We start from the raw sequence: 25,444 nt of genomic DNA, 5'->3' as shown, positions 1-25,444 counted from the left end.
TGTAGTCAGAATCGTTGACGGACGTGTAGGTTTCTGAGTGCCTTTTCTGGTGAGTGTGCTTATGCCGTATGTGTTTTTAATACAAATCGTACTGAATTCTGCACAGATTCATACGTCGAAGGTATGCTTACTGCAGTTGGAACTAAGAGTTGAGAAAGGGCAGAATGTGCTAGTGCATGTTGCGAGTAGGGTGAAAGCTAGTTAATTAACAGCTTCCACATGTCAGATGACTTAAACTTTATTTTTGTTCCCTGGAACGTCAGAGTTCATGGGTAGGAGTTGTTGTTCTTGGTATTCCTCCACATCTGGGCGCACTCCTCTCGGAGCTGGCAATTGTCTGACCCACCTTTTAGATGGTGAGCCCTCTGAGGAGAGGCACGACGTCCTGGAAATATCCGAATGAGGGCCTGACAAAGAGGAGACACTCAGGAGACGTTCAGAGTTTCGGTCTTGCCCGTCATTCTTTCGTAGAGCCAACGAAGGACAAAGAAGATTTCAAAAAAAAAAGTCTGGTAGCAAGAAAAAGACCCTATGCGCCACCCCACCCCCCCCCAAAATATTTTTAGTTATTTGGATCTGACTAGTAAGGTTCGTCATGTCGGGGTGACGGGTGAGGTCTAGCTCCGCACGAGCCCAGTAGGGAAGCCACAGGTGAGTACTCCAAACGGAGGTGTGCTTGGTAGTGGCCGTTCACACTGGAGTTTGAAGACTTAGTACGTAAAAAAGAATGTAAAATATCTCCGTCATTTTCATATTAATGATACGTGGGGATATTTTGAATATACTGGGTTAAATAAAAAACATTTTTTATTGCAGTAAAAAAAAAAAAAGTCCTAAAACTTCACCATCTTAACCATTTCTTTTTTTTTTTTTTTTAAGATTTTATTTATTTATTTATTTGACAGAGATAGAGACAGCCAGCGAGAGAGGGAACACAAGCAGGGGGAGTGGGAGAGGAAGAAGCAGGCTCCCAGCAGAGGAGCCTGATGTGGGGCTCAATCCCAGGACTCTGGGATCACGCCCTGAGCCGAAGGCAGATGCTTAACCTCTGTGCCACCCAGGCGCCCCCATCTTAACCATTTCTAAGTGAACTCTTTAGTGGTGTTAAGTATATTCACAGAGTTGTGCACCCCACTCCCAGAACTTTCCATCTTGTAGAACGGAAGCACTATACCCATTGAACGTCAGCTCCCCGTTTCCCCTCCTCCCAGCTCCTGGCAACCTTCGTTTTATCTGTGTCTATGATTTTGACGGTTCTGGTTATCTCATGTATGTGGAATTATACAGTATTTATCTTTTCATGACTGGTTTATTTCACTTAGCATAATGTCCTCAGGGTTCATCCTTAGTCATCATTATTAGCCTTTCCTTCCTTTTTAGAGCTGAATAATATTCCATTGTATTTATGTAACACGCTTTTTAAATTCATTTATCCATCAATGGACACTTGGGTTCTTCCATCTCTTGGCTATATTATGAGTGTGCAAACATCTCAGATTGGTGTGCAGACATCTCATAGGTGATACTTTCAGTTCTTTCAGATATGTGCACACGTTTTCTCAAAATCATACTTTCATTTCTTTTGAATATATATGCAGTAGGGGAATCACTGGATCATAGGGTAGTTCTAGTTTTAATTTTCTGAGGAACCTCCATACTGTTTTCCCTAGTGGTTGCACCATTTTCTATTCTCACCAGCAGTGTACGAGGGTTCCAATTTCTCCACATCCTCAGGAACATTTTCTTTTTTGGTTTTGTTGCCCTGATGATGAGTGACGTTGAGCATCTTTTCCTAGGCTTGTTGACTATTCAATAAAATATATTTTTATATTCATTTTACCTGTTTCTTTTTACTTTTTTTGAAGCGTTCCTTCTGATGAGATCCGTGACTGGCATTCTGTTTTTATGTGGATGGGCCGCTTTGCAGATGGGAGATCTAGAATGTACAGTGGCACTTCAGCAAGCCAGACTTACTCTTCCCGCTCAAAGCGCACCATTTCCGTGGAACTTACTCCTTTGGTTGCTTTTGTTGACTTTACAGTGGAAGTAACTAATCTAATCTTGTAAGCATCTTAAATGAGCTTTGTTGATAGCCATGTTCTTCGGGCAAATAAAAACATCAGTTTCGGTTTACTTTTTTAAAACTCTGTGGTACATGTGGGCTCTGAAAAAGTGGAAGGTGGGGTGGTTTTGTTCTGCAGGCATCTCAAGGCTGCCTGGGAACCTGATGGTAGTCTTCTTGCTAAAGACCCAGTTCTGGCTTCTAGTCCCAGGCTTACTAGTTTGGACACCAACAGAAACAAATCTACTTTATGGGTCCTGATGGGGATAGAAAGTGAGAAAAGTGAAAGATTTTTTTTTCCTGGTTCCAAACAAAATTTAGTAATTGGTAGCTGTGTAGACAGTTTTACATTTTATATCTTTTTATTTTGAGATAATTATAGATTCACACGCAGTTGAAAGAAATAATGCAGAGATCCTGAGGTGCCTGGCTGGCTCAGTTGGAAGAACTTGCAGCTCTTGATCTTGGGGTTGTGAGTTTGGGCCGCACGTTGGATGTGGAGATTGCTTGAAAATAAAATCTTAAAAAGAGAGAAAGAAAGAATATAGAGATTTTGTATGTCCTTTACGTCGTTTCCCCCACTGGCAACATCTTGCATAATAGTACAGTATCACAACCTGGAAGTGACAGCAATAGACTCCAGCTACCTTATTCACATTTCACCCAGTCCCACATGTACTCCACTTTGTGTGTTCACGTGAGTGTAATTTACTCCTCTGCTGTTTATCACACGTGGAGATGGGTGTGATCCCCGGTACGGTCAAGATACAGAACAGCTCCATCCCAACGATCCCGCCTGCTACCTTTCTGTAGCCACAGCTCCCCCCCCTTCTGCTCCCACCTCCTGACAACCACTCATCTGTACTGCATAGCTACACTTCTGTCATATGTGACCTTTAGAGCTTGGCTTTTTCGCTCAGCATAATTCCATGGAGATCCACCCACGATGTTGTGTATGTCAGTAATTGCTGGGTTTTTATTGCTGAGTAGCATTCCACAGTATGAGGTACGACAGTGGATTGACCCATCGGAGGACATCCAGGTTGTTTGCAAGTTCTGGTGGGGGCCTGGCACCGCAGGCACTTGGGGAGGGCTAGCCAGCCCACACTGCTTGTCCTGCAGTACCTCCTGGTACATCTTCTGGCAGCTGCCAGTTGAAGAAGGAGGGCACAGGCTTCCTGGCCAAGCCTCCTCACCTGGTGATGGGCCACGGGGCCGCACCTTGCAGCAAACTGCTGCTGTGAACAGCCCCCTACAGGTTTTTGCGTTGATGTGAGTTTTCATTCCCAAAAGTGCAATTGTTGGATCATATGGTAGTTTAGTTTTTTAAGAAACTGCTGTTTGGGGGCGCCTGGGTGGCACAGTGGTTAAGCGTCTGCCTTCGGCTCAGGGCGTGATCCCGGCGTTATGGGATCGAGCCCCACATCAGGCTCCTCTGCTATGAGCCTGCTTCTTCCTCTCCCACTCCCCCCGCTTGTGTTCCCTCTCTCGCTGGCTGTCTCTATCTCTGTCAAATAAATAAATAAAATCTTTAAAAAAAAAAAAAAAAGAAACTGCTGTTTGCCAGAATGGCTGTGCCATTCTTTGTTCCCATCAGCAATGTCTGAGGGGTCCGGTTCTTCTAAATCTTAGCCAGCTTTTGGTGTCATCACTATTTGTTTTTAGCCATTCTGACACTTGCCTCATTGTAGTTTTCATCTGCATTTCCCTCCCGGCTACTGGTGTTGAATATATTTTCATGTGTTCATTTGCATGGGTATACCCTTCTCCCTAAAGTGGCTGTTTCCTGTCTTTTGCTCAGTTTCCAATTGATTGATTGGGTTTTTTGCTCTTTCACTCTTTTTGAGAGTTTTCACACATTCTAGACTCAAGTCAGATAAGGGATTTGCCAGTATTTTCTCCCACTGTATAGCTTGTCTTTTCATCCTTTTCATAGAGCAAAAGTTAAATTTTAGTGAAGTCCAGTTACCAGTTTTCCCTTCTATGGATCATGTTTTTGGTGTCATCTAAGAACTCATTACGAAGCCATAAGTCCCAAGATTTTTGCCTAGTTTTGTTTTTTTGTTTTTTGGGGGTTTTTTTGCTGAAAGTTTTATAGTTTCATATTTTACATTTAGATCCGTGATTCGCGTTGAGTTAATTTGTGTGTAAAGTGCGAGGTATAAATCGAAGTCTATTCTTTCTGACTATAGGTACCCAATTGCTCCTGCACCATTTATGGACATTGTTATCCTTCTTCCACCTACTGTTAGCCCTCGAACAACACGAGGTGAGGGGCGCCGGGCATGGAAAGTCCATGCGTAACTTCTGACTCCCCCAAAACTTAACTACTGTTAGGCTACTGATGGCCTCCTGTGAACTGGAAGCCTTAACAAATAACACAAACTGTTGATGAACACATATTTATTTTTTTTTTTTTTCAAAATTGTTTTAACCTGGGTCCTGTGCCTTTTCATCTATATTTTAGAATAAGCTTGCCTGTGCCTGCAGAAACCCTGCTGGGGTTTCCATAGGAATTGTGTTCAACTTATAGATCAGTTTGGGGGAGAATGTGCACCTTTACTATGTTGAGTCTTCCAGTCCATAAATAGTATGTCTCTTCAAGTATTTAGGTCTGTGTGTTTTGTAGTTTTCAGTGTAGAGATCTTGTACATGTTTTGTTAGACTTACTAATTCACTTGGGAGCAGTTACTAATGGTACTATATTTTTAAATTTACTTTCCACACATTCATTTTAGTCTATCGAAACGCAGTTCATGTTTGTGTGTTTTTGTATCCTGGAGCCTTGCTGAATTCAATAGTTAACAAAGTTTTTTTATAAATTTCTTGGGCGTCCTATGAAGACATCTTATCTGCAAATACAGTGTTTTATTTCTTTCCTTCTGATCTGTGTGCATTTTCTTTCTTTTTCTTGCCCTATTACACTGGCTAGAACTTCTAGTGTTATGTTGAATGGGAGTGGTGAGAACAGACATCCTTGCTGACAGTTTTCATCATGAATGGAATAGGTGTTGGATTTTATAAAATGTTTATTCTGCATCAATTTATATATGTGAATGTATGAATTTACTTAATTTAATCTGTTGATGTGCTGAGTTACATTGATTGATTTTCAGTGTTAATCTATCTTGCATGCCTGGGATAAATCCTACTTGGTCAGGGTGTAGTTCTTTTCATACATTGCTGGATTGAATTTGCTAACTCTTTATCTGTTTTCTTTTTAAGCCATTCTGGTTTTGATCAGGGCCTTAGCAGGGAGTTGGGAGATGGTCCCTCCTCCTTCCTTTTCCAGAAGAGATTGTGTAAAATTGGTATTAATTCTTTAAATGCTTGGTAGAATTCTCTAATGAGACCATGTAGACCTGAAGTTGTCTTTCGTTAGAGGGGTAGAGGGAGTTTAAATTAGAAAATCAGGGTTTTTTTATTGTTTGTAGGACTGTTCAGGTTGTCTCTTTCATCTTGGTTGAATTTTAGTGGTTTGTGATTTTCAATCACAAGGAATTGGCCCAGTGCTTCTAAGTTGTTGAATAATGAGTGTATAAAGTGTTTATATTGTTTCCTTATTATCTTCTTAAGTGGCTTTAGGATCTGTTGTGATAGCTCATTTCTTTCTAGATTTTGATGATTTATGTTTTCCTATCTTTTTATCCTTATTAGTTTTTCTGGAGGTTTATCAGTTTTATTTTTTAAAATCAGCTTTTTTGTTTCATTCATTTTTCTCTATTTTCCTGTTTTCAGTTTTATTATTATTTCTTTTGTTTGCTTTGTGTTAATTTTGTCTTTTCTAGTTTCTTGAGGTAGGAACTTGGAGTGATGTTTTGAGACCTTTCCTCTCTCCTGCTATAAGCATTTAGTACCATAAATTTCTCTTCACCACTGCTTTAATTGTATCCCATATGTCTAGGTATATTGTGTTTTCATTTTCATTGACTTTCATGTGTTTTTATTTCCTTTGAAATTTGTTGAAGTCTGTTTTGGTAAATGATCCACAAGTGCTTAGAAAATACCTGTATTCCGCTGTTGTTGGGTGGAGTGTTCATTATATATGTGTCGATTAGATCTTTTTGGTTGATTATGTTGTCCAGTTCTCCTATATCCTTGCTGATTTTCTCTCTGGTAGTTCTGTCACTTGCTTAGACAAATGGTGTTGAAGTCTGCAACTATAATGATGGATTTGTCTCTTTCTCCTTACAAATCTATCAGATTTTGCTTTGTGTATTTTTGAGGCACAGTTGTTTGGTGTTGACACTTTTTGAATTGTTAATGTCTTCCTGTTGGATTGATCCTTTTATCATTGCTGTAAAGTCTACTTTATGTGATATCCATATAGCTGCTGCTGCTTTTTGTAAAAAATAATAATAATGGTATGTCTTTATACGGTATTATCTTTTTCCGTTCATTTACTTCCAACCTACATAGTGTTGTGTTTGAGGTAAGTTTTTTGTATACAGCATATCTTCAAATAATACTGTTTTATCCACTCTAGCAAATCTGTCTTCTAAATGGTATATTTAGATAGTTTACATTTAAGGTAATTGTTACTATGTTAAGGCTTAAGTCTGCCATTTTATTGTCTGTTCCCTCTGTTTCTGTTTCTTTGTTTAAACCTTACTGTGAGTTATTTGAATGTTTTTTAGGATTCCATTTTGATTTGTTTGTAGCATTTTTTTTTTTTTTTAAGAAAACTCCACACCCATCTTGGGGCTCAAACTCCCAACCCCAAAATCAAGAGTCCTATGCTCCACAGCCAGCCAGGTGCCCCTGTAGTGTTTTTAAATACATTGTTTAGAATAATTTCCTTAGTGGTTGTCTGAGTGTTACAATATACAATAACATAACTTGTTATGATCAGTTGGCTTTGATGGTGTCAACATTTTTTATTTCAGGTGCAGTATAGACACCTTACATCCCTTTAGGTCCCTTTATATGCCCCACTTTTCAAATATAATTGTCTTGAACATTTCTTCTATGTACATTGAGCACCGTATCTGAGGGTGTCATATTTTTTGCTTCATCCATCAAATATGATTTAAGAAGCTTATGAGAAATAGGCAAGTTTATTATATTTCCTCCTCTCTTTTCCCCATTTCGATATTCTTTCCTTTCTGTGGTTCTAAGCCTTCTGTTATTATTTCCTTTGTGTTCAGAGGACTTCCTTTAGTCATTTCTAAATGATAGGACTGCTAGCAACAAGCCTTAGTTCCTGTGTTTGAGAATGTCTTTGCTTTCCCTTCTTTCCAAAAGGGTATTTTCAGTGGATATAGAATTCACAGTTGATGTTTGTTTGTTTTGTTTTTTCCTGAACTTTAAAAGACCTGCCACTTACTTCTGGCCTTCATTGTTTCAGATGAGAAGTCTGTCATCTTTCTAATGTTGTTCTCCTGTAAGTATTGTGTCATTTCTGCCTGGTGCCTTCCAAGGTTTTTTTCTTTGCTTTTTCGTTTCCAGAAGTTTAATTATGTGTCTTGGATTTCTTTGGGTTTCTCCTTTTTGAGGTTCACTCACCTTCTTAAATCTGTGGTTTTATGTTTTGTGCCAGGTTTGGGAAGTTTTCATCCGTTATGTCTTTGAATATTTTCTCAGTCCCTCCTTCTCTCTTTCGGTACTCCGATGACAAGAATATCTTTTTGTTGTGGTCTCACAGATCCCTGAGACTCTGTTCAGTTTCCATTCTATATTCTCTGTTTGAACTGAGTAAATTCTGTGGATCTAGCCTATGTCCACAGATTCTGTCGTCTGTCATTCCCACTCTGATTATCGAGCCCAGCCAGGGAGGTTTTTTCCCCCCTTGTTAGTTGTAACTAACAACTTTTCAATTCTAAAATTTTTGCTTCCTTCTTCCAGGTGAGGGAGAAGTTCAGATCCTTCTTTGGCCTGCTGATACTCTCCGGCAAAAATAGGGCACCAAATTGCATGGCTTCATTGAGTTCATTTGGAGGTGTATGCTTGGCTCCCCCAGCCCCTGCTGACACCTGGAAGGGGGAAGTGGTAGAGGGCTGGCTCACAGCCTTGCTTCTGCAGGGTGGAGGCTAAAGCTCGGCTCCTCTTGACTCCTTGTGTTTACACCAGAGTTGGGGTGTGGGGTGGAATACCAGCCCTGTCTCCCACCACCCTGTTCCCCTCATGATGCTGTTGTGAGTTCCCGATCATTCTTCTTGATGCCAGGTGGGGGTGGAGGCTCGGTGACCCACTAGGGTCCCACAGACACGCGAGGCTGGAGTGGGGAAATCCTGCGGGCCACTAGCCCTGTCTCCTACCACCACGTTCAGTCTTGTTGCTGCCAGGTGGGTGTGCAGGCTCAGCTCCCCACTAGGCCTTCCCCCAACCAGGGGTGGGGGAAGTGGTGTGCTAACTTGCCCTGACTTGTTCTGTCTCATTGCACATTGATGCTTGGTGGGGTGTGGGGACTCAGCGTGTGGCCAGGTCTGCTGAGGGTGCACACACCTGTGTGTGTGTGTGTGTGTGTGTGTGTGTGTGTGTGTGTGGGAGAGAGAGAGAGAGAGAGAGAGAAGTGGCATTGAGCCTCGCTTTGTACCACCTTGCTGCTTGGTGAGGTTGGAGGGTCAGCTTGCTGCTGGGCTCCATTAATGCTGCCCTGGAAGGGGGTGGAATCAGCATCTTCTGCTTCCACTGGGCAGTGGATGGGAGATAGCTACCCACGTGATTTCTCCAACACTGTTCTGGGATTGGCTTTGCCTGCTTCTGCCAGGGAGAGGCTGGCAGATCAGCTCCCCCTTCACCTGCTAACACAACCCAGTGGTGGAATCTCAGCCCCAGCACCACCCACTGAGCTGGGGAGGGGTGGAGAATCAACTCCTGGCCCAGCCAGGCTGAAAGTGTAGCGTGTGGTGCTCGGCTGGAGTAGGGCAGCTGTTGCCTAAAAGGTATTGTGTGGTGAGGCCGTCCTCCCCCCAGTGCTTTAGCTAGGGAGAACAGACTTTCCTGGGAGCTCTTTGTCTCCATGCGAGTTGGAGACCCGCAACTGGAGAACTCCGCAGGACCCTGTCCAGATGTATGGAAAGTAATGGGGAAGCAGGGTACCTCTCGGCCATGTCATTCCTCAAGTCCCGGGGTCCCCAAGCAGCCCACCTCTTCTTCCCCTTCAGCATTTTCTTGTTTGTTGTGCTCTCTCTGGGGTTTTTAGTAGCACAGGGTTGGACCTGGGTAGGGGGAGGATCGGGGTTGGCCCCACCTTGATGGGATTAGAAGTCTGTATCTTCTTTTAAAAATATTTATGACGGGTTCTGATTGGCTCTGACTACAGAGTACTGCTTGGAATTTTAGCCATCACCTCCTTCACCCTCTGTTTTTACTCTGTGTAATAATAGACTTTTAACATTGGGAGGAGATTTAGCAGTATTCCTAGCCACTGTTTTCAGATGATAACTGCAGTGTCTCTTGTTGTAACTGCCTTGTCTGTGACCCTGGTGGTGAGCCCGTGGGGTGTCCACCCTGCTTCTCTCCCATGTTCTGCCTGAAAACCATAGGGGTGACTCCAGTAAGATTCCATGTGCCATAGGGGAACTTTGTATTAGAGAAGATAAGCCCTGTAGTCCTGCATGATTGGACTGTAAGGCAGAAAAAGAGATTCATTGTGCATTGATTTGTGTTGTATGTCAGGGTATTTGTGGTGTTAGATTTGAAGACCTGCATAGAACTGAATGCTAGGCTGTCTGATACCTCACCTCCTGGCCTCCTTTTACATCAAGGAATTGGAGTACTTGCGTAATGCCCAGATCTCTTCATGCGCCTGGACTGCGGTCACCCCGCCTGTGTTGCAGGTGGGGGGACTCCCCATGGACCACCCCCTCTCCCTGCCCCAGCCGCCACCTCCCACACCAGAATTCACTGGTCTCCTTTCCTCCTTTGTGGGGGCAGCTCAGTCTCTCAACATACTCCTCATGTGACAGAACGTCTGGCTTCTTTCTCATCTGGTCAGTGTCCTCTGGTGGTTCTGCTTGGTCAGTGGCTGGGACCTGTGCTGGGGCATGTGACCCAAGACTGCTTTTCTTCTCTGTGGAGGTCCTGTTGACAGACCAAATGCCTGTCCTGTAAGACCTTGTGGACTTGGCCCTATGCCGTCCTCCAGGTTCCAAGCACCATGCCACCCACTCACCTTCAGACCCTGTTCTGCAGGCACAGAGCAGAGGGCCTGCCATTCCTTCCTTCTGCAGGAAATGCTAGAAGAAATGTGTGTACAGGGGGGTTCAGCATGGCATTATTTATCCCAGCCAAAAAAAAAAAAAAAACCAAAACTGTTGACTGTCCTAATGGTATGGGGAAAATCTCTTCAATTATTACACATCCTGTTGACAGACTATGGTGCTATCTTCTTAATGACGTTAAGAATAATGGCATGGAAAATGCTGCTGGCATAAAGTTATGGTAGAAAAGGTTACAAAATTATTGATGACATCTTAGTGTCTTAGTCTGTTTTTGCTGCTATAACAAAAATACCACAGACTGGATGGCTAAACCAAGAAACGTTGATCCTATACTTCTGGAAGCTGGAAGTCTGAGATCTGAGTGCTAAGCGTGTCCAAGTTCTGGGGGGACCTCTTCCTAAACTTATATACCACTGCCTTCTCATTATGTCCTCACGTGATGGAGAGAGACCGTTTACAAAGGCACTGGTCCCGTTCATGAAGGCTCCACACTGGTGCTCTAAGCACTCCCTAAAGGCCCTACCTCTTAATACCATCACACTGGAGATAAGGCTCAGCATATGAGTTTAGGGGAGGCAAAAACATTGGTGTTCAAGAAATTTACAAAAAGTGTGTTAAGTGTAACGGAAAGATTAGAAGGAAAATATATCAGAACGTTAAAAGCAAATATTTTGTATTCAGGTTTCAAGTAGTCTTATCCATGTGCCTTTTTGTGTTTGCAAAATCATAACTAGCATTTATAATAGAATAAATCTAATATATAATGCATATGTCAAATTTTCTTTTAATTTTCATCTTCATTTTTGGCATGCCCAGCAGCTTGTCACTGTGGCACGTACATCTTATTTGTATGATTCAGTATTAAGTGTCATGCCCCTTATGTTGGTAAAGATTTAATCCAGAAGGGTTGCCCAGGTGGCTCAGTTGGTTAAGCGTCTGCCTTCGGCTCAGGTTATGATCTTGGGGTCCTGGGATCGAGCCCTGCATGGGGCTTCCTGCTCAGTGGGGACTCTGCTTCTCCCTCTCCCTCTGCCCCTCTCTGCTCATCGAATAAATAAATAAAATTGGGGGGAATAAAAGCATCCAGGGGGAACTCTGTCACTAATTTCTCCTTGCTCCTCAACAACGTGTTGTAGCCATGGTATGTCAGTAAGTATAACAGGTAATGAATGTTTTCTCCTTCTTTCTATGAAAAGGAGCTGTTTCAGGAGTGTAGGAAACTCACAGGGAAGTAAATTCATCTGGAAGTGCTACTATAAATCTAACACCCCCAGGTCCCAGAACAAACACGCCAAAAAAGATCTTTTCTAGCAACTGGCCTGGTGGGGGTGGGAAGGGGAAGTCTGGATCACCCCTAACCTGCCCGTGAACCCACACAGCACCCTAAAAAGAACCTTGGCTTCATTGGCAGATCTTTGGACCGTGGAGAGACATCTGGAAACCGCACTGTGAGCTGGGCCTGTGTCTGGGACACCTGTGAGAGATGGCCCATTGCACTTGGCAGAAACTTGACTGTAGTTCAGTATGTGTATTTGGAGAAAGAATGGTCAGGAGACATAAGACACAGGCTAAACTACTTTTTCCTACAGTCAAGTATTAAGCACCCTTTTTTGAAATGAGATATTTTGCTTTTTTGGTTTAACATTAGAAATATTCATTGCCTGAAGAGAACGAAGAATTTTAAAACAGCTTTTTTCCCCCCTTTGAGGGAATTTATGCTCCTTTAGCCATCTGTTAAATTTTGGGTTCAATTGCTGCACGAGTGAATCATGAATGCTTCTTGGGAACTTTTTCTTCACATGCTATGAGGTGACCGATGCCAGCCGAACAAAACAGCATTTCCCTGGTGGACAAATTTAAGCCCCGTTTGTAAGAACCCATACCTCTGTGGTTTTAAGTATTTATTAGAATGAGTTGGTATCCCCAGTGTCCTCTGGGAAACCCCAATTCGCTTTGTATTTGCTCTGTTCTCTGCCCTGGAGCAGATCCCCGTGGTTTGTGAGTAGTTCTGGCTCAGCCAGATGGTGATGGAGGGAAGCAGCGTCTGAGAAGGGGCTGCTGGCGGGCACTTCTCAGCTCGGCTCCCGCTCCGCCTGGGCTGCGTGTGCCCACGGGCCCGAGTGAGGCTGGGGTCTGTGCTTGCGTTACAGCCGGAGCCTGTCTCCCCTTCTCCAGCCTCTGCACTCAAAGAGGACCCAGGCCAGCTGACTGCATGGATTGTGTCGGCCGCCCCGAGAGCTGGGGTGTTACGGCCCCTTGAGAAGCAGAACTCCGGGGTTTGGAAATGGGTTGAGGGCACATCTGGTGTTGGAGGTGGGAACTCGGGCCTTTGACACTGAGGACGTGCTTTAATTTGGGCTTTGCTGACCTCCTTTAGGAGCGAAAATGGCTTTAAAGCTAAAATTCTGTTAAAAAAAAAACAATCAATCATTTCAGTCTGCGAAGGGTATGTGTTCAAATTGAAACAGGTTCAACATGATGCTTCTCAACTATCGGAGTTGTTCTGGGAACTTCCCCACCCCTCCCAAGATAGGTTACATTCCTGGACCAGAGCATTCTTCCTGTTCCATTTACTGAAATGTTTTGATATAACCAATTTACACATTTAACGAGTAATAAGAGATTTTGTAAAAGAAGCTGGTTGAATCAGAAAGGACCTACTTTTTTCTTGGAAATGTGTGTCTGTGACGGTGTATGAGGCGAGTTGAGCTGCTCAACCTTAGTTTATTGAGAGAGTTACTTTTTTATGGAATAACGGTGCCGGAGGACAGACTAATAGCTTTCTTGTGGGGGTTTTTTTTTTCCTGGTTTTTCATCTCTTGAGAAGGTTTTTTTTTTTTTTTTAAGATTTTATTTGAGAAAGGGGAGAGGGGCAGAAGAGGAGGGAGAGAGAGACTCTGAAGCAGACTCCCCACTGAGTGGGGAGCCTACGCGCAACTCAATCTCATGACCTGAGACTGTGACCTGAGCCGAAACCAGGAGTCAGGTGCTCAACCAACTGAGCTACCCAGGCACCCCTCTTGAGAAATTTTTTAATACAAAGTAGTCTAGAAATGAAGTCTGGATATATGCTATGTTAGTATATATTTGCATTTAGACCCAATAGTACTTATACCTGAACATAACTTCTACTAAACTGGTCAAAACAACTTAGCAACTTAAGAAAACCGTTTGGTGCATAATGGCAGGAGACCAAATATTCGTAGATTTAACGAGAATTCAGGAATATTTAATGGAACTTATGAATGCACCCAACTCCTTTTTTCACTTGAATTTTCCCACCATGCTCATTTGAAGCTTAGAACTATGTTTTCTCTGTAAGGAAAGCCTGGCATACTCTATATACCGGCATTGTTTTCTCTGTGGTCTTTTTTACTGATAGTATGTCATGAAGTATGGGAGTGGAAAGTTACAGAAGGTGACCCAGTCCAGTCTTGATCCCTCCACTGACCCATTACAGCCCATGGGGCTCGTCCTTCAACCTGGTGAGGCACCAGTGTCCTCTCCTGATGTAGTATTGTAGTCATTCAGTAGTGGTCAGGAGACTGGAGGGGCCGGGGTGGAGCAGGGGTGGGGCTTGTTGCTGAATTACAACAACCCCGGTTGTTTCTAGTACAGGGGTAACCAAACCATTTTGCCCAGTTTAGAACCCATGAGGCATCAGAGTTGGGCCAGTAGCCATGTCTGTCTACCCTGGAGGGGTGATGCACTGGGGGGAGGGGGGGGAGGAAGAAGCATGTGTGAACCAGAACAGATAAAAGACCTTCAAAACCACCAGACCTGATGGTCTTTCAACACAGAATTCCACACAACTTACGCTTGGACTTGCACCACTGGTGACCCTAGCTTCCATGCTGTTTCCGTGTGGAGGAACGTGGCAGTTACCTACCTAACATTTGTATGGTTTACAGCAATGCCTGGCCTTCTCTCCTGTAATTGCTGGGTTATACAAAGGTTATGTAGTGTCTTGAGTGTTAGTACAGCCTGGTCAGTGGACGAAGGAATTTGAGGCTCAACCTGTGTTTCTCACTGACCACGCACCGTACCACTCCGGTGTGCCACTGGCTTGAGCCCTCCAATATCCTTATTTTAGATGCGACATTTAATTATAACATTTCTTTTTATTATTGTGATTCCTACCAAAGGCTGTGGGGCATGTGTTCGCCTGTGTCTCCTAGAGGTGGGATACCCACTTTCAGACTAAATGTGCTTGTGCTCAGTCAAGTCACACGAGCTTTGTGAGTTTTCTAAGGAGGAGTCACGGCCCGCCTGTGACAGACATATGTAAGGATGGATATGTAAACCATTAAATGTCCAAGCACAACGATTACATCTTTGTGATGACACCAAGGAGTGTCTGGAATGGAGGTGTCAAGTTTGTCTGTCTTCTCACACAATGTGCAGTAAAAAGAGCTGCCTTTCATGAATTTGTTGTAAGGGAGACGCTTTCACTGCGCTTCGGACTTCCGTGTGTTACCACTGCCCGTACATGTGGTAACAGGTTAGTGCCTCGCTTGGTGGACAGCATTATAAGTTCCACCTGTGGAATAAAATTGATAGACTTTTACATGTTTTGATTGAAAAACTGCTTAAGGGGCACCTGGGTGGCTCAGTCCATGAAGCATCTGCCTTCGGCTCAGGTCATGATCCCAGGGTTCTGGAATCGAGTCCTACCCACATCGGGCTCCTTGCTCAGGGGGGAGTCGGCTGCTCTTTCCTCTGCCTGCCACTCCCCCTGCTCGTGCTCGCGTTCTCTCTCTCTCTGTCAAATAAATAAAAACTTTAAAAAATAAGAAAAAAGAAAAAAGGAAAGAAAAACTGCTTAAGATGTAGCTTCTTGGGACTCTGTTTTTGCTCCCACTCTTGGTCTTCACAATCACTGAGATGAAATACAGTAATTTTAAGGCCTTAATGTGAATTAGAAGAGATTTTTGTCACCTGTTTCCTGCTGCCAGTGTTAACATTTCATAAAGGAAGCCACATTTACTCTGTAGTCAGGAATTTTTATATTTGTGGTTTAAATTTTCATTTCCTCCCCAAGATCAGATTTTTGGCTGGGTATAACATACAAGTTACGGAAAGGTAGTAACTTCAAATGTTTTAACACTTTATTCTTAAGGAGTGGTCTTAAGTGAATTAATGTGTAGAGTGGTATATTTACTTTTAAAAGATCTCTAAAACGTACTTTTTTCTTTATAGTTGTGATGGAGTAAATGGTGGAGTAAAGTCGGGATGGGACATTGCCCGCACTGTCAGAAGGGGTATAGGGTTTATAGCTCAGTCTTAAAGCAAGCTCAGAGTTGCTCTTCATTTGACTGTACTTAGTTTTGGAGTTATTTTTATTTGTTTTTCGAAATAAGATGGCACAGTCAAATCCCCTGTAATCCTCTGAAAGGAATTTAAAACTATAGAAATAGAGCTGCAGCTGTCTTGGAGACTCGGTGCGACTGGGATCAGTGTAGGGAAAGCAAAGAGCAGAAGTAGCGTCCTGTGTCCTGCCCCTGGTCAGACCTTATGCAGACCACCACTACACACTCCAGAGCAGCACATTTCAGGAGCACACCACGGGGGACCAGGGTGGTGATGGTGGGTCTTCCTGCCGCTCGCCATAAAAGGCGCGTGGAAGGAACTGGTTCAGGGCCAGGTTTGGGGCATGTGGTGGCAGCTTCCTTAATTAAAAAGAGAGGTGAGGGGAGCGTGGGTGGCTCAGTCGGTTAAGCATCCAACTCGATCTCAGCTCAAAGTCTTGATATCAGGGTTGTGAGTTCGGGCCCCATGTTGGGCTCCACACTGGGCGTGGAGCCTACTTAAAAAATAAGTTAAAAGAGGGGTAATGATCGAGAGGGATTATAGATTGTCTTTATAGGCCCAGGGGACAGAAACAGGATTGAGGTGGGCCTTCAGTGAGGACCGTACTGCCCGGGAAAAAGCAGGCTACCCGTTGGGCAGTAGGCACGCAGGCCAGGCGAGCCGGCATCATTGCAGATGGCCCCTGTGCCGGGTCTCCCACCTGCCTAACATGCTGGACTTCTGCTGTGAGTGAGCGCTAGTGGGTATGTCCTTAGAAACCTAAAAACTCGGTCTGGGTTTGCTGCTGGCATGTCACTGGCTTCTAGTAAAGATGTGAACATGTGTGTCAGGACAGCTCAGGTGAAATGGGTAACTCGGTCTTCTGATGTTGAACGGTCAACGAGTGAAGAGGCATCATAGCACATTGTTCTTAATGGCTTAGATTCAAATTTCATTGTGAGAAGTGTAATGGTGGAAGGGGAGAGGTGATGCGTGCTGGTTTCCAGACTTCTCTCCAGCTTCACAGTCGTGGTTTACTGGCAGTTTCCAAATGGTCAGCCTGGAAGTGGATCAAAGCAGCTTGTTTTGACTTTCTTACTCAAGGCCACATAAAAGCATGGGCAACATGCACTGAAAGGAGTAAGTAGAAAACACTGGCTTCCTCTCCTGAGCTTCATTATTCGTGGTGGTGCTGTCTCCTAGCAGCTGTTTGTAAAGTATGGTTTTGAATTCACGCAGCCGCCCAGGCTTGACACCAGCATGTACCAGGGGAAAACAGATGGAGGAACTTTCCGAGCACCGATACTACCATCACTGTGTTGTTTTTTTTTTTTTTAAGATTTTATTTATTTATTCGACAGAGATAGAGACAGCCAGCGAGAGAGGGAACACAAGCAGGGGGAGTGGGAGAGGAAGAAGCAGGCTCATAGTGGAGGAGCCTGATGTGGGGCTCGATCCCGTAACGCCGGGATCACGCCCTGAGCCGAAGGCAGACGCTTAACCGCTGTGCCACCCAGGCGCCCCGATCACTGTGTTTTATTTCTAATTGCTCTCATGATCCTCCAGGGGCTTAGTTGAATGGATAAAAGGTTTGTCAACAAATAAATGATGCAAAGGAGAAACCGACTTGGGGGGTGGGGAGCTTGCGGTGAAATTGGGTTCTGGCTCATTTTATTTCCAAGAACCGTTGGAGTTCCTAAAGGTGATTCCAATAGCATTTTCTGCAGTGAAACTTGAGAGTGGCAGTCGCTCCTTCCTCTCCGGCTAACTGGGAATCCTGGGGCCCATGGGACAGGCTGGTCACTCAGGTGGGTTTCCTAAGAAACCTGTAGCAGGCCGGCTGGCTGTGTCCTTTTTCCTCTTGTAAGCTTGTGGACAGCCGTGACTTGATAAAGATGTTGCTGAAGATAGTCACTTAAATAAGGAGACTGTTGGGTTGAATTGACGTCCCAGAATTTTTATTTTCCCAAATGAATGTCGCGATTAAGCGTGGCCACCTGCAAAGGCAGTGCTTCCTCTGAACATTTTTGGAATAGTCTTTTAGTAGCGGTTTGGCACTGGTTTCGGAACTGACAGAGAAATGGTCCTTTAGAGGGTCCTTATGGTTTTTGGTTAAATTAGACTCTCCTTGGGGAGTAAAAATGGATGACCCTGAGATGTTGAGAAGAAGGGCCCCCACAGTCCCTGGTGAATGCCAGGCAAAATGTGCACTTGTCTAAGTATGATCTGTTGTGCGTTGAAAATAAAAACGGTCGTGTCTTCTAAGTCGTATGTTCCATAGCTCTTCAGAGACTGAGAAATCCTTTCTCAGTTGAAGACATATTCAAAGCTTAATTCATGCAGACTACTTTAAAATCTAATCTTGATTCTGCCTGAGTATTTGTGGATTACTGAACATCTGAAAACAGAATAGTGTGACGTATTTCCATGAATTTTAATTTGGTTTCTGGTTCCGCACTTGAAACACCAGTAGGGATGCGCAGGGAACTACAACAGTGGCCACACCTCAGAAGTGAGAGCTGCACCACTCCTGTCACTCGGAATGAGACTGCAGTCACATGAGCCCACATGTAGGGCACGGTACCCCCAGCGCACATGCACGCCCCACGCGGTGGTGTTTCTCAGCACCCTCACAGAGCAGGACAGCTGGGTATAGAGACAATGGCAGTGCTGTTGTGATGGGACCTCCGTTCCTTTAACACCTGCTGTTGGTAACAGTGGGGTGGAGGCAGGTGGGTGTTTAGGAGAAATCAGAAGATTTGGCTTGGCTGATGTTGAGCTCATTATGAATTGACAATCTGGGGGGGTTCAGGGTTGCTTTTTTTTTTTTTTTTTTTTTTTTTTTCCATTTTCCCACCCTAGCTGACGGTGCTACAGAAAGCCCTTTCTGAAAGCCCCAGCCTGATTTCACTATCAGCCACTTAACCACGACATTAATTTTTTCAATTGCTAAGCTTCTAAGATTTGAAATTACCATATGGGTTGGAAAATGTTCTATAGCGGAACCAGAACAGTCTGTTAATTAAATACCACACGTCTTTTCGTCACTCAGAGTTCTTTGACATTAACAAATGTCCTCCTTTCCATCCCTCCCCGCTCCCCCCACACTGGTATAGAAAAATGAATTAATTAGACCTCAGTATTTTTTCCGTAGAAATAATGGTGCCAGTAAATTCTGGATTTCAAAAGATCGTTTCTACGAGCTTTGACGAAAATTCAGCTAACGTTTCACACTTTTGACAGAATTGCCTGTGTCTGACACAGTCGCATTATTTTTGATTAGTGGCTTTGGTTAGAAAATCCGGACCTAGCAGGTTCCCCCGTCCCAGCCTGGTGCTTGCAGGACTGGAGCTGGCTTCCGTAGGTTACTGCTGTGGGGTGGCTTCACATTGAGATCCGTGTATATTTTATTCTGCTTTTTTTCCGCTAAGCGTTAGTGTCAGGCTCATGGAGTGACATGATTTCTTAAATGCAGAAACTACATTTTTTCATAGGTAAAAATACACCTCACCAGAATTTTCCCTCCAAAGAATTTTTTATAAAGTTCATGTAAAATTGTCTTATAAGTTAAAATTTTTATCTTCTTGACTAGTAATAAGAGTTTTTGTTTCAAATAGAGACCCATTTTATTCATCAGGTAGCCACACTTACGGTTGTGAAGCACAGTGCAGATGGAAGGTAAAATATTTGTGCTTCATACTTGTAGACTAGAAATGTGAGCGTGAATTATCCGATAGGTGGACTGCGTTATTATACTGGGCGTAGTCGGGTCAGGATCTGGGTAGAATTACGAGGGTGAGGGTAGCCCAGTGCGTTGAGTGCCCCCTGCCCCTGAGCCCCCCCTGCTTTAGGTGCGCCTTTCGAAGACCATACCGTGGATCCCTTCACCACTGTGGTGGTTCACGCTCTGGGTGACAGTGGCACAGAATTAAGCAAATGAATCTGAGCTTTGACCAGTGCTACCATGGGGCTGACAGACTCATTCTCTAGGGTCAGCCAGACCACCCCATCCTTTTGCTCTGGTGGGTTCTCATGTGACACGGGGCCAAATAGGACAGTCGCTAAGATCAAACCAGTGATGAAGTTAAGAAAAGCCTCCCCCTGCCCCCAAAACAGAAGATATTTTTGTCACATCAGAAATAATGTTTGAAATTTATGTCGAAAAGCACACTGTACTGAGATTAAGACTACCCTTTGAAAATACAGGAATAGGATGCCTTTTAAAGCACTCGGAACAGAACTTTTGTCTTAAGCTTGCTTGGTCATTGTCTATTCTGTGTACATGCTAGGTAGGTTTTATTGCAGGATGAGTGATGGTCGTTCATTTTAGCTTTATGGATTCAGGGAACAAGAACAAAAACCCCCAGGTGCATTAGACCAGTCCAGGCAGATCAGTCTCCTTGGCAAAAGGAGATGTTCTTATTGTTCTTATTATTGGATTATATTGTGTTGTTACTCCTCTACGTCAACGTAAACAAAAATACACCTGAGTACAGTCAGGGAGCTCTAATCTTTCATTCTGACCGGGCAGCGTCCGCTTAGCCAGGTCTAATCCGCTATCTTTGGTTACTTAAAGCTCCAGGGCATCCCCGAGGTTTCTGGCCTGTTGCTCAGTGTTCTCGGGGTCTGGTCTGTGGAGAATCTGCACCAGAGTTGCCGAGGGAACCTGTGAGCGGGCGGCCTCCTGGACCTGCCACAGACACGCCCGCCCTGTGTCTCCCTGCCACACACTTGGTGGCTGTGTTTGTGTCTGTGCGTGTATTTAAGCGACCGAACTGGTCTTGCCTAGAGAAGAAACAGTACTTACCTCCTTGCCTCCTTCCCCAAAACACAGCAGAGCATTTATCTCTAAGCACACGTTGGGCTTGGCCACCAAGGTTCCATAGTTCCTTCTTAGCTGCTGGCTAGGATGACATGTTCACTAGGTGCTAGTTGGATGATAAGCCGGCTTCTGACACAGACTGACTCCTTTGGTGGTTACCAGCCCGAGCACCCGCCAGGCAGAACCTTCCAAGCCACACGCATTGTGAGTAGAGTAAGGGTGTGAAGTAGAATGCAGCAGGCCTCATCTCCGGGTCGGGGAGATTACCTGGGGAAGTTCTTTTTGTTTCATGTTATAACAGGTATAAAGTTTACTTCTAAGTGTCGTGTCCAGAGAAACGTAACCTTTAAATGTTGAAATTGAATCCACAAGGATGTAAATTCCACAGGAGCAGGGCCTGGCCTGTTTGGTTGCTGTACCCAGAACACCTCCTAGAACAGTGTCTGGCACGCGGGCATTCGTATTCGTTGGGTATATTAGTGAACGTCTTGATTGGTTAAACATTGGGCAACTTGCCAGCTGTTTTTAACCTGTCTACCGTCTTTATAAGACACACAGTCTATATTTCACACATGTTTTTGGATAATTGGTACTTTTTTCATTTGTGACTCTAGGATTGAAAGCAGATTACCCTTTTTTATTATTTTAATTTTATTTTATTTTTAAGTGAATTGTACGCACAACGTGGGGCTTGAACTCACAACCCCGCGATCAGGAGTCACATGCTCCACCCGCTGAGCCAGCCGGGCGCCCCTGAGAGCAGATTACTCTCTTCAAGAGAGCCTTGTATAGTGAGAAACAAGTGGGGGCTCTGAAGCCCAGAAGAGGCGTGTGGCGGTAGCTGTGAAGCGGCCACATGGTGTCCTGCTTGCTAGTCCGGTCACCTATGTATAGGGGCAGGAGTGTCTCCCTGCGGGGCCGCTTAGCAGGTTGCATGAAATGACTCGCACCAAACCTTGCAGGCTCGGATGTGTCGTAGGCCTTCTAAGAGAAGAGCTTTCCTTTCTCTCAGGGGTGAGTCGACTTTAACAGCTTCTGAAGTTGGGGGGAAGAAAACCACTTGATGGTTGATAGTATACAAAGAGTAGTAATGATGGGGTACGTCTGACAGACTAAATCTTTACAGCGCTGTAAACTCAAGAGAAGGAAGTGAACTATTATATCGCCACCTGGCATCACATCTACCCTGAAATTTTGTTTCTTGCCGGTTTTAGCCATTTAAAATTTAATTTTAATAGATTTTTACAGAGTAATGATAAAACTATTTGTGTGGCAAAGATACAGCCCAAGTAATTTTTTTATGTGGTTGGGGGTGTATTCAGGGGACGTGCCTGGCTCATTCTAGAAGTTTCTCTGTGGTCAGCCTTCACGTTCTCCCCTAGGGCTTCCTTTAGGAATCTTCCCTTGGCTTACTCACAGAGCACAGATAATTCTGGAGAGCATCCGTGTGCATTTTTCTTCACACGTATGTGCATGCACGCACACACACACACACTCAGGGCCCACCCTCTCTCAGGCACTCTCTCTTTGTGGGGGGGTCATTGTTGGATTCCTTTGGGTGGGGGTTGGGGGACAAAGAAGATGGGATGAGTTTTGAGAAGACTTGGTAAAAACTCAGTTTATTCGTTTTTTTTTTTTTTTCAGAGTGCACCCTAAGTATTTTTATAGAGCTATGAATCAACATCAGTTTTACTTATAATGATAAAATTCAGGAACCCCACATACAAAATATTTTTACAAAAATACAAAACAGAAAGCCATGTGTACCGTATTGTGAAATGTGATCGTTGTAGGTTTTTACATATTTTGCCGTGGTCAGAACATAGCACGTGTGTCTAATTGTGCATACAGCGTGCCCAGGCTAACAGTAAGTCAACCAGTCACAAGCCCAAGAACGTCGTCTCTTTCCCACGCCCATGATGCCAGACCGGTCTGTGTTGAGTGTGGAGAATGCCATCTTCCTGGTGCCTTTGGGATCTTTTGACGACTCCCAGTTTTGCTCCCTTCACATGGCTTTTAAGTGGTTTCATCCGAACGAATGAGTGGACTGGGGTATGAACGTTAGTGACAGCTTAATGGAAAGGCAAACCTCCCTCTTTCTTCTTCTTTAAAAAGGCCTTTGCTCCTTCACCCAGAACATGTCCTCTCCCCACGTGGGGTTCGGAGATTTGAATCCACTTCTGTGGGCCGCATGAATACGGAGACAAAACACGACAAGGATGCCTTAATTTGGCCGTGGGGTAGCACTTGTGCGTGACGGTGTCACTGCACCTGCTGCGGTAGAAACAAGCTCCTTCAGGTAGCCTGCTGTTCCTCAGGTTTTCCCTTATTCTATAGCTTTAAATAGGACAGCCACTTCATCTCCTATTCCTGTGTGATGTTTGAAATTTCCTTAGGAATTCTACCTTGAGGGGTGCCTCGGTGGCACAGCGGTTAAGCGTCTGCCTTCGGCTCAGGGCGTGATCCCGGCATTCTGGGATCGAGCCCCACATCAGGCTCCTCCGCTATGAGCCTGCTTCTTCCTCTCCCACTCCCCCTGCTGTGTTCCCTCTCTCGCTGGCTGTCTCTGTCTCTGTCAAATAAATAAATAAAATCTTAAAAAAAAAAAAAAAAGGAATTCTACCTTGAATTAAGATGTAGTTACTTTGCTGACAACCTAAATTTTTTTATGTTCTCCTTTGTGTTTCAAGTATGAATTTTTTTGGGGGGGGTCATCTTTATTATGCCATTTTCGTGTAATAGTTTGTCTTGAAATGGACGCATGTAATTAATTGGCTGGGGTATTTTTAAGATTTGCGATTATTTTTAAGGTTTGCGATTCTGAGTCTCCAGTGTTGAGAAAGTCAGGTGTTCTTTGTCCATTACTCTTTAACCTAATCGAGGTGGCAGACCCACCACCATCATGCAGCGCACCGTCCTGAAGTTAGGGAGATTGCAAAAACAAAACCGAGTGCGTGAGATGGGCTTGCTTCTAGAAACTTACCTTTGGAACTTGCTCAGTGATCTATGGAAAACAATGTGATTTTTGTTCTGTTTGTTCTGATGCAGCTTCCATGAGGCAGTCTCAGGATGTACCTGCCGATATGCGCCCGGAGATATGGATTGCGCAAGAGTTGCGGCGTATTGGAGACGAATTTAATGCATATTACCCAAGGAGGGTAATGATGTTTTATTTACTCCTTCTCCTCACACCCTCCCCCTCCCCACAATTTGTTTTTTGTTTTTTTTTTTTTTAAAGGTGACTAGTAACAATTCTGTGCTTATTCTGGAAACGCAAGGTATTACCTATATGTGACCCACCATTGTTTCTCCTTTCCCATTTTCCATTTGAAAACGTTTTATGGATGAATTTAAGTCACGGTAATTAAATAGAGTATCGTACAAGGTGACAGAGGAATTTCATGAGCACAGACCTCAAAGCATCCATGCTAAGAAAGGGGTTATTGATCTGCTCTGACGTAGTCCCACATAAAGAGTAACGTGATTTTCAGTCTGTGTGGAGGGTTTCTGCATTCCCTTTGGGCAGCTGGGGTCAAAGGTAAAGACCTATTAAAACTTCCCTACTCACTCAGCCTAAGGGAGCGATGCCAGCAGTAGTCCTGTAATGGCGCCCCTGGAGTCTGACAGGTGACGCGTCAGAGCAGGAGAGCCACCCCCTTCAGTCGGTGTTGCTGTCCTTGAGTGCTGTCAGGAGTCTGGGACCTGGGCATAAAAATTTTATACCCCGAATTGACTGCCACTTACATTGTAAGGTGTGGTGTTGATTTAAAAAGAACAACAAAAAAAACCCTATATCATCTTCTGTAGACACAGTGTATGTATTTTGTTGGTTTTGCCCATTGGCAATAGCCACTACCGTTTGGACACGTTTTGCCCATGGAAGACTTCCAAAATGTGTAGGTTGTAACTCTGGGAGTTAGGGCCGTTATGAGCGTATGTGAGTACTTCCTGGAAAGGGCACACTAGCAAAGATGTGATACAACGGAATTTTGGCTTGTTTACATTTCTCCAAACAACCAAGTATAGGGATGTTTCTGTTGATTTATCCAAAAAGAAGACACATCTTATTTTGTAGAAAAAGCTGTAATTGTTATGGTCATTCTTTCTTACTGTGTCACTGGTCTGGCTCCTTTTTTTCTGAACGTTACAGCTTCGTATAAGTAGCCCTTCAAGATTTTTTTTTTTAACCTTTTTTTTTTTCTGGAAGGAGAGGTCATGCTTAGAATACCCCAGTATTTGTGTCTTGCTTTAAACGTTGGTCTCTTTTAGCTAGCTGTTGCTAAGTAAGTGGATGTTACCTGTTAATTGCTTTGAGTCACTCTTGTTTTCCTGTCCGTACAATGCCTTTCGAGCTTTTTTATACACACGTGGAGACATCCTCCCATTTGCAGAGGGTCTTTCATTTATTCCTTCAGTGTAGGGTGTCTGTAAGGGAGCCAGGGATGCTCTGAAAATTCACATTGAATCCCCTTCATACCTTCCTATGGGGGTGTGTGTGTCTGTGTGTGTGTGCGTGTGTGTTTGATGGGAAATGTGCTATGGTATGATTCTATTCAATGAGAACTGTCACATTGATGAATGGTTTAGGAATTTCTTATGTGGCCGTCTTTAGCTGGCAAGAATATCCAGCATCCTACCTCTGCCTTTCACGGTGTCTAAATTCCTTCTCAACTTGGCTCTGAGATGGTAATTGTTTTTGCAAAGTTGATTGTTTTGTAATTTGCCACTGCGGTTACTCTCCCCCCACCCCCAGCTCCTTTGCCTTGGTTTCCCTGAAGGGATTTTGGTGTTCCTGTGTGTGACTGGACTTGATTCTCTTGGTTGACCGGGAGGGACTGGTCAGAAGCAGGGCCCCAGTGCATTCATGATGACCTCATGCTGGGGTGGGGAGGCTGATTGGGGGGAGGGGGGGCGTGTCCATAATTCAGCAGGAAGAGATGGCGGAGTGGCCTCTCAGGGTGAGCCTAAGCAGAGGACTGACCAGCGTGCTGGGCCTGCCCCCTTCTCCATCTTGAAGGGGCGCATAGATGTCCTTGGGCCAGATCTGACATGGATGGGGTTGCCCAAGAGAGAGGAATCTATTGGGGCCTGGTGTCTTCAGAGTCC

At 44.3% G+C, this 25,444-nt stretch overlaps 1 protein-coding gene across 12 annotated transcripts in view; it reads left to right on the top strand.

Annotated features, from left to right (window-relative positions):
• Nucleotides 1–25,444, top strand: part of BCL2L11 (BCL2 like 11) — a 124,018-nt gene that overhangs the window by 5,955 nt on the left and 92,619 nt on the right. For 6 of the 12 annotated variants that reach the window (XR_015725243.1, XR_015725245.1, XR_015725244.1 and 3 more), the window contains one exon: nucleotides 23,387–23,496. The exons of 5 other annotated variants lie outside the window; for them this stretch is intronic. Coding sequence is in view for 4 of the 7 variants with exons in the window: in XM_087863674.1 (XP_087719800.1) it covers nucleotides 23,387–23,496 (110 nt within the window). In the remaining 3 variants the exon portion in view is untranslated. Of the gene's footprint in view, nucleotides 1–1,865; nucleotides 4,488–23,386; nucleotides 23,497–25,444 lie in introns of those variants that run through there. One more of the 12 variants, XM_087863676.1, reaches the window with a different exon arrangement.

Source organism: Ursus americanus, chromosome 7 (genome assembly GCF_024610735.1).
Source record: "Ursus americanus isolate L20-20 chromosome 7, mUrsAme1.1.p, whole genome shotgun sequence".
In the NCBI taxonomy this organism is placed as follows: Eukaryota; Metazoa; Chordata; class Mammalia; order Carnivora; family Ursidae; genus Ursus; species Ursus americanus.
The sequence above is the reverse complement of the archived record's forward strand: the minus strand, read 5'-3'. Positions and strand labels throughout refer to the sequence as shown.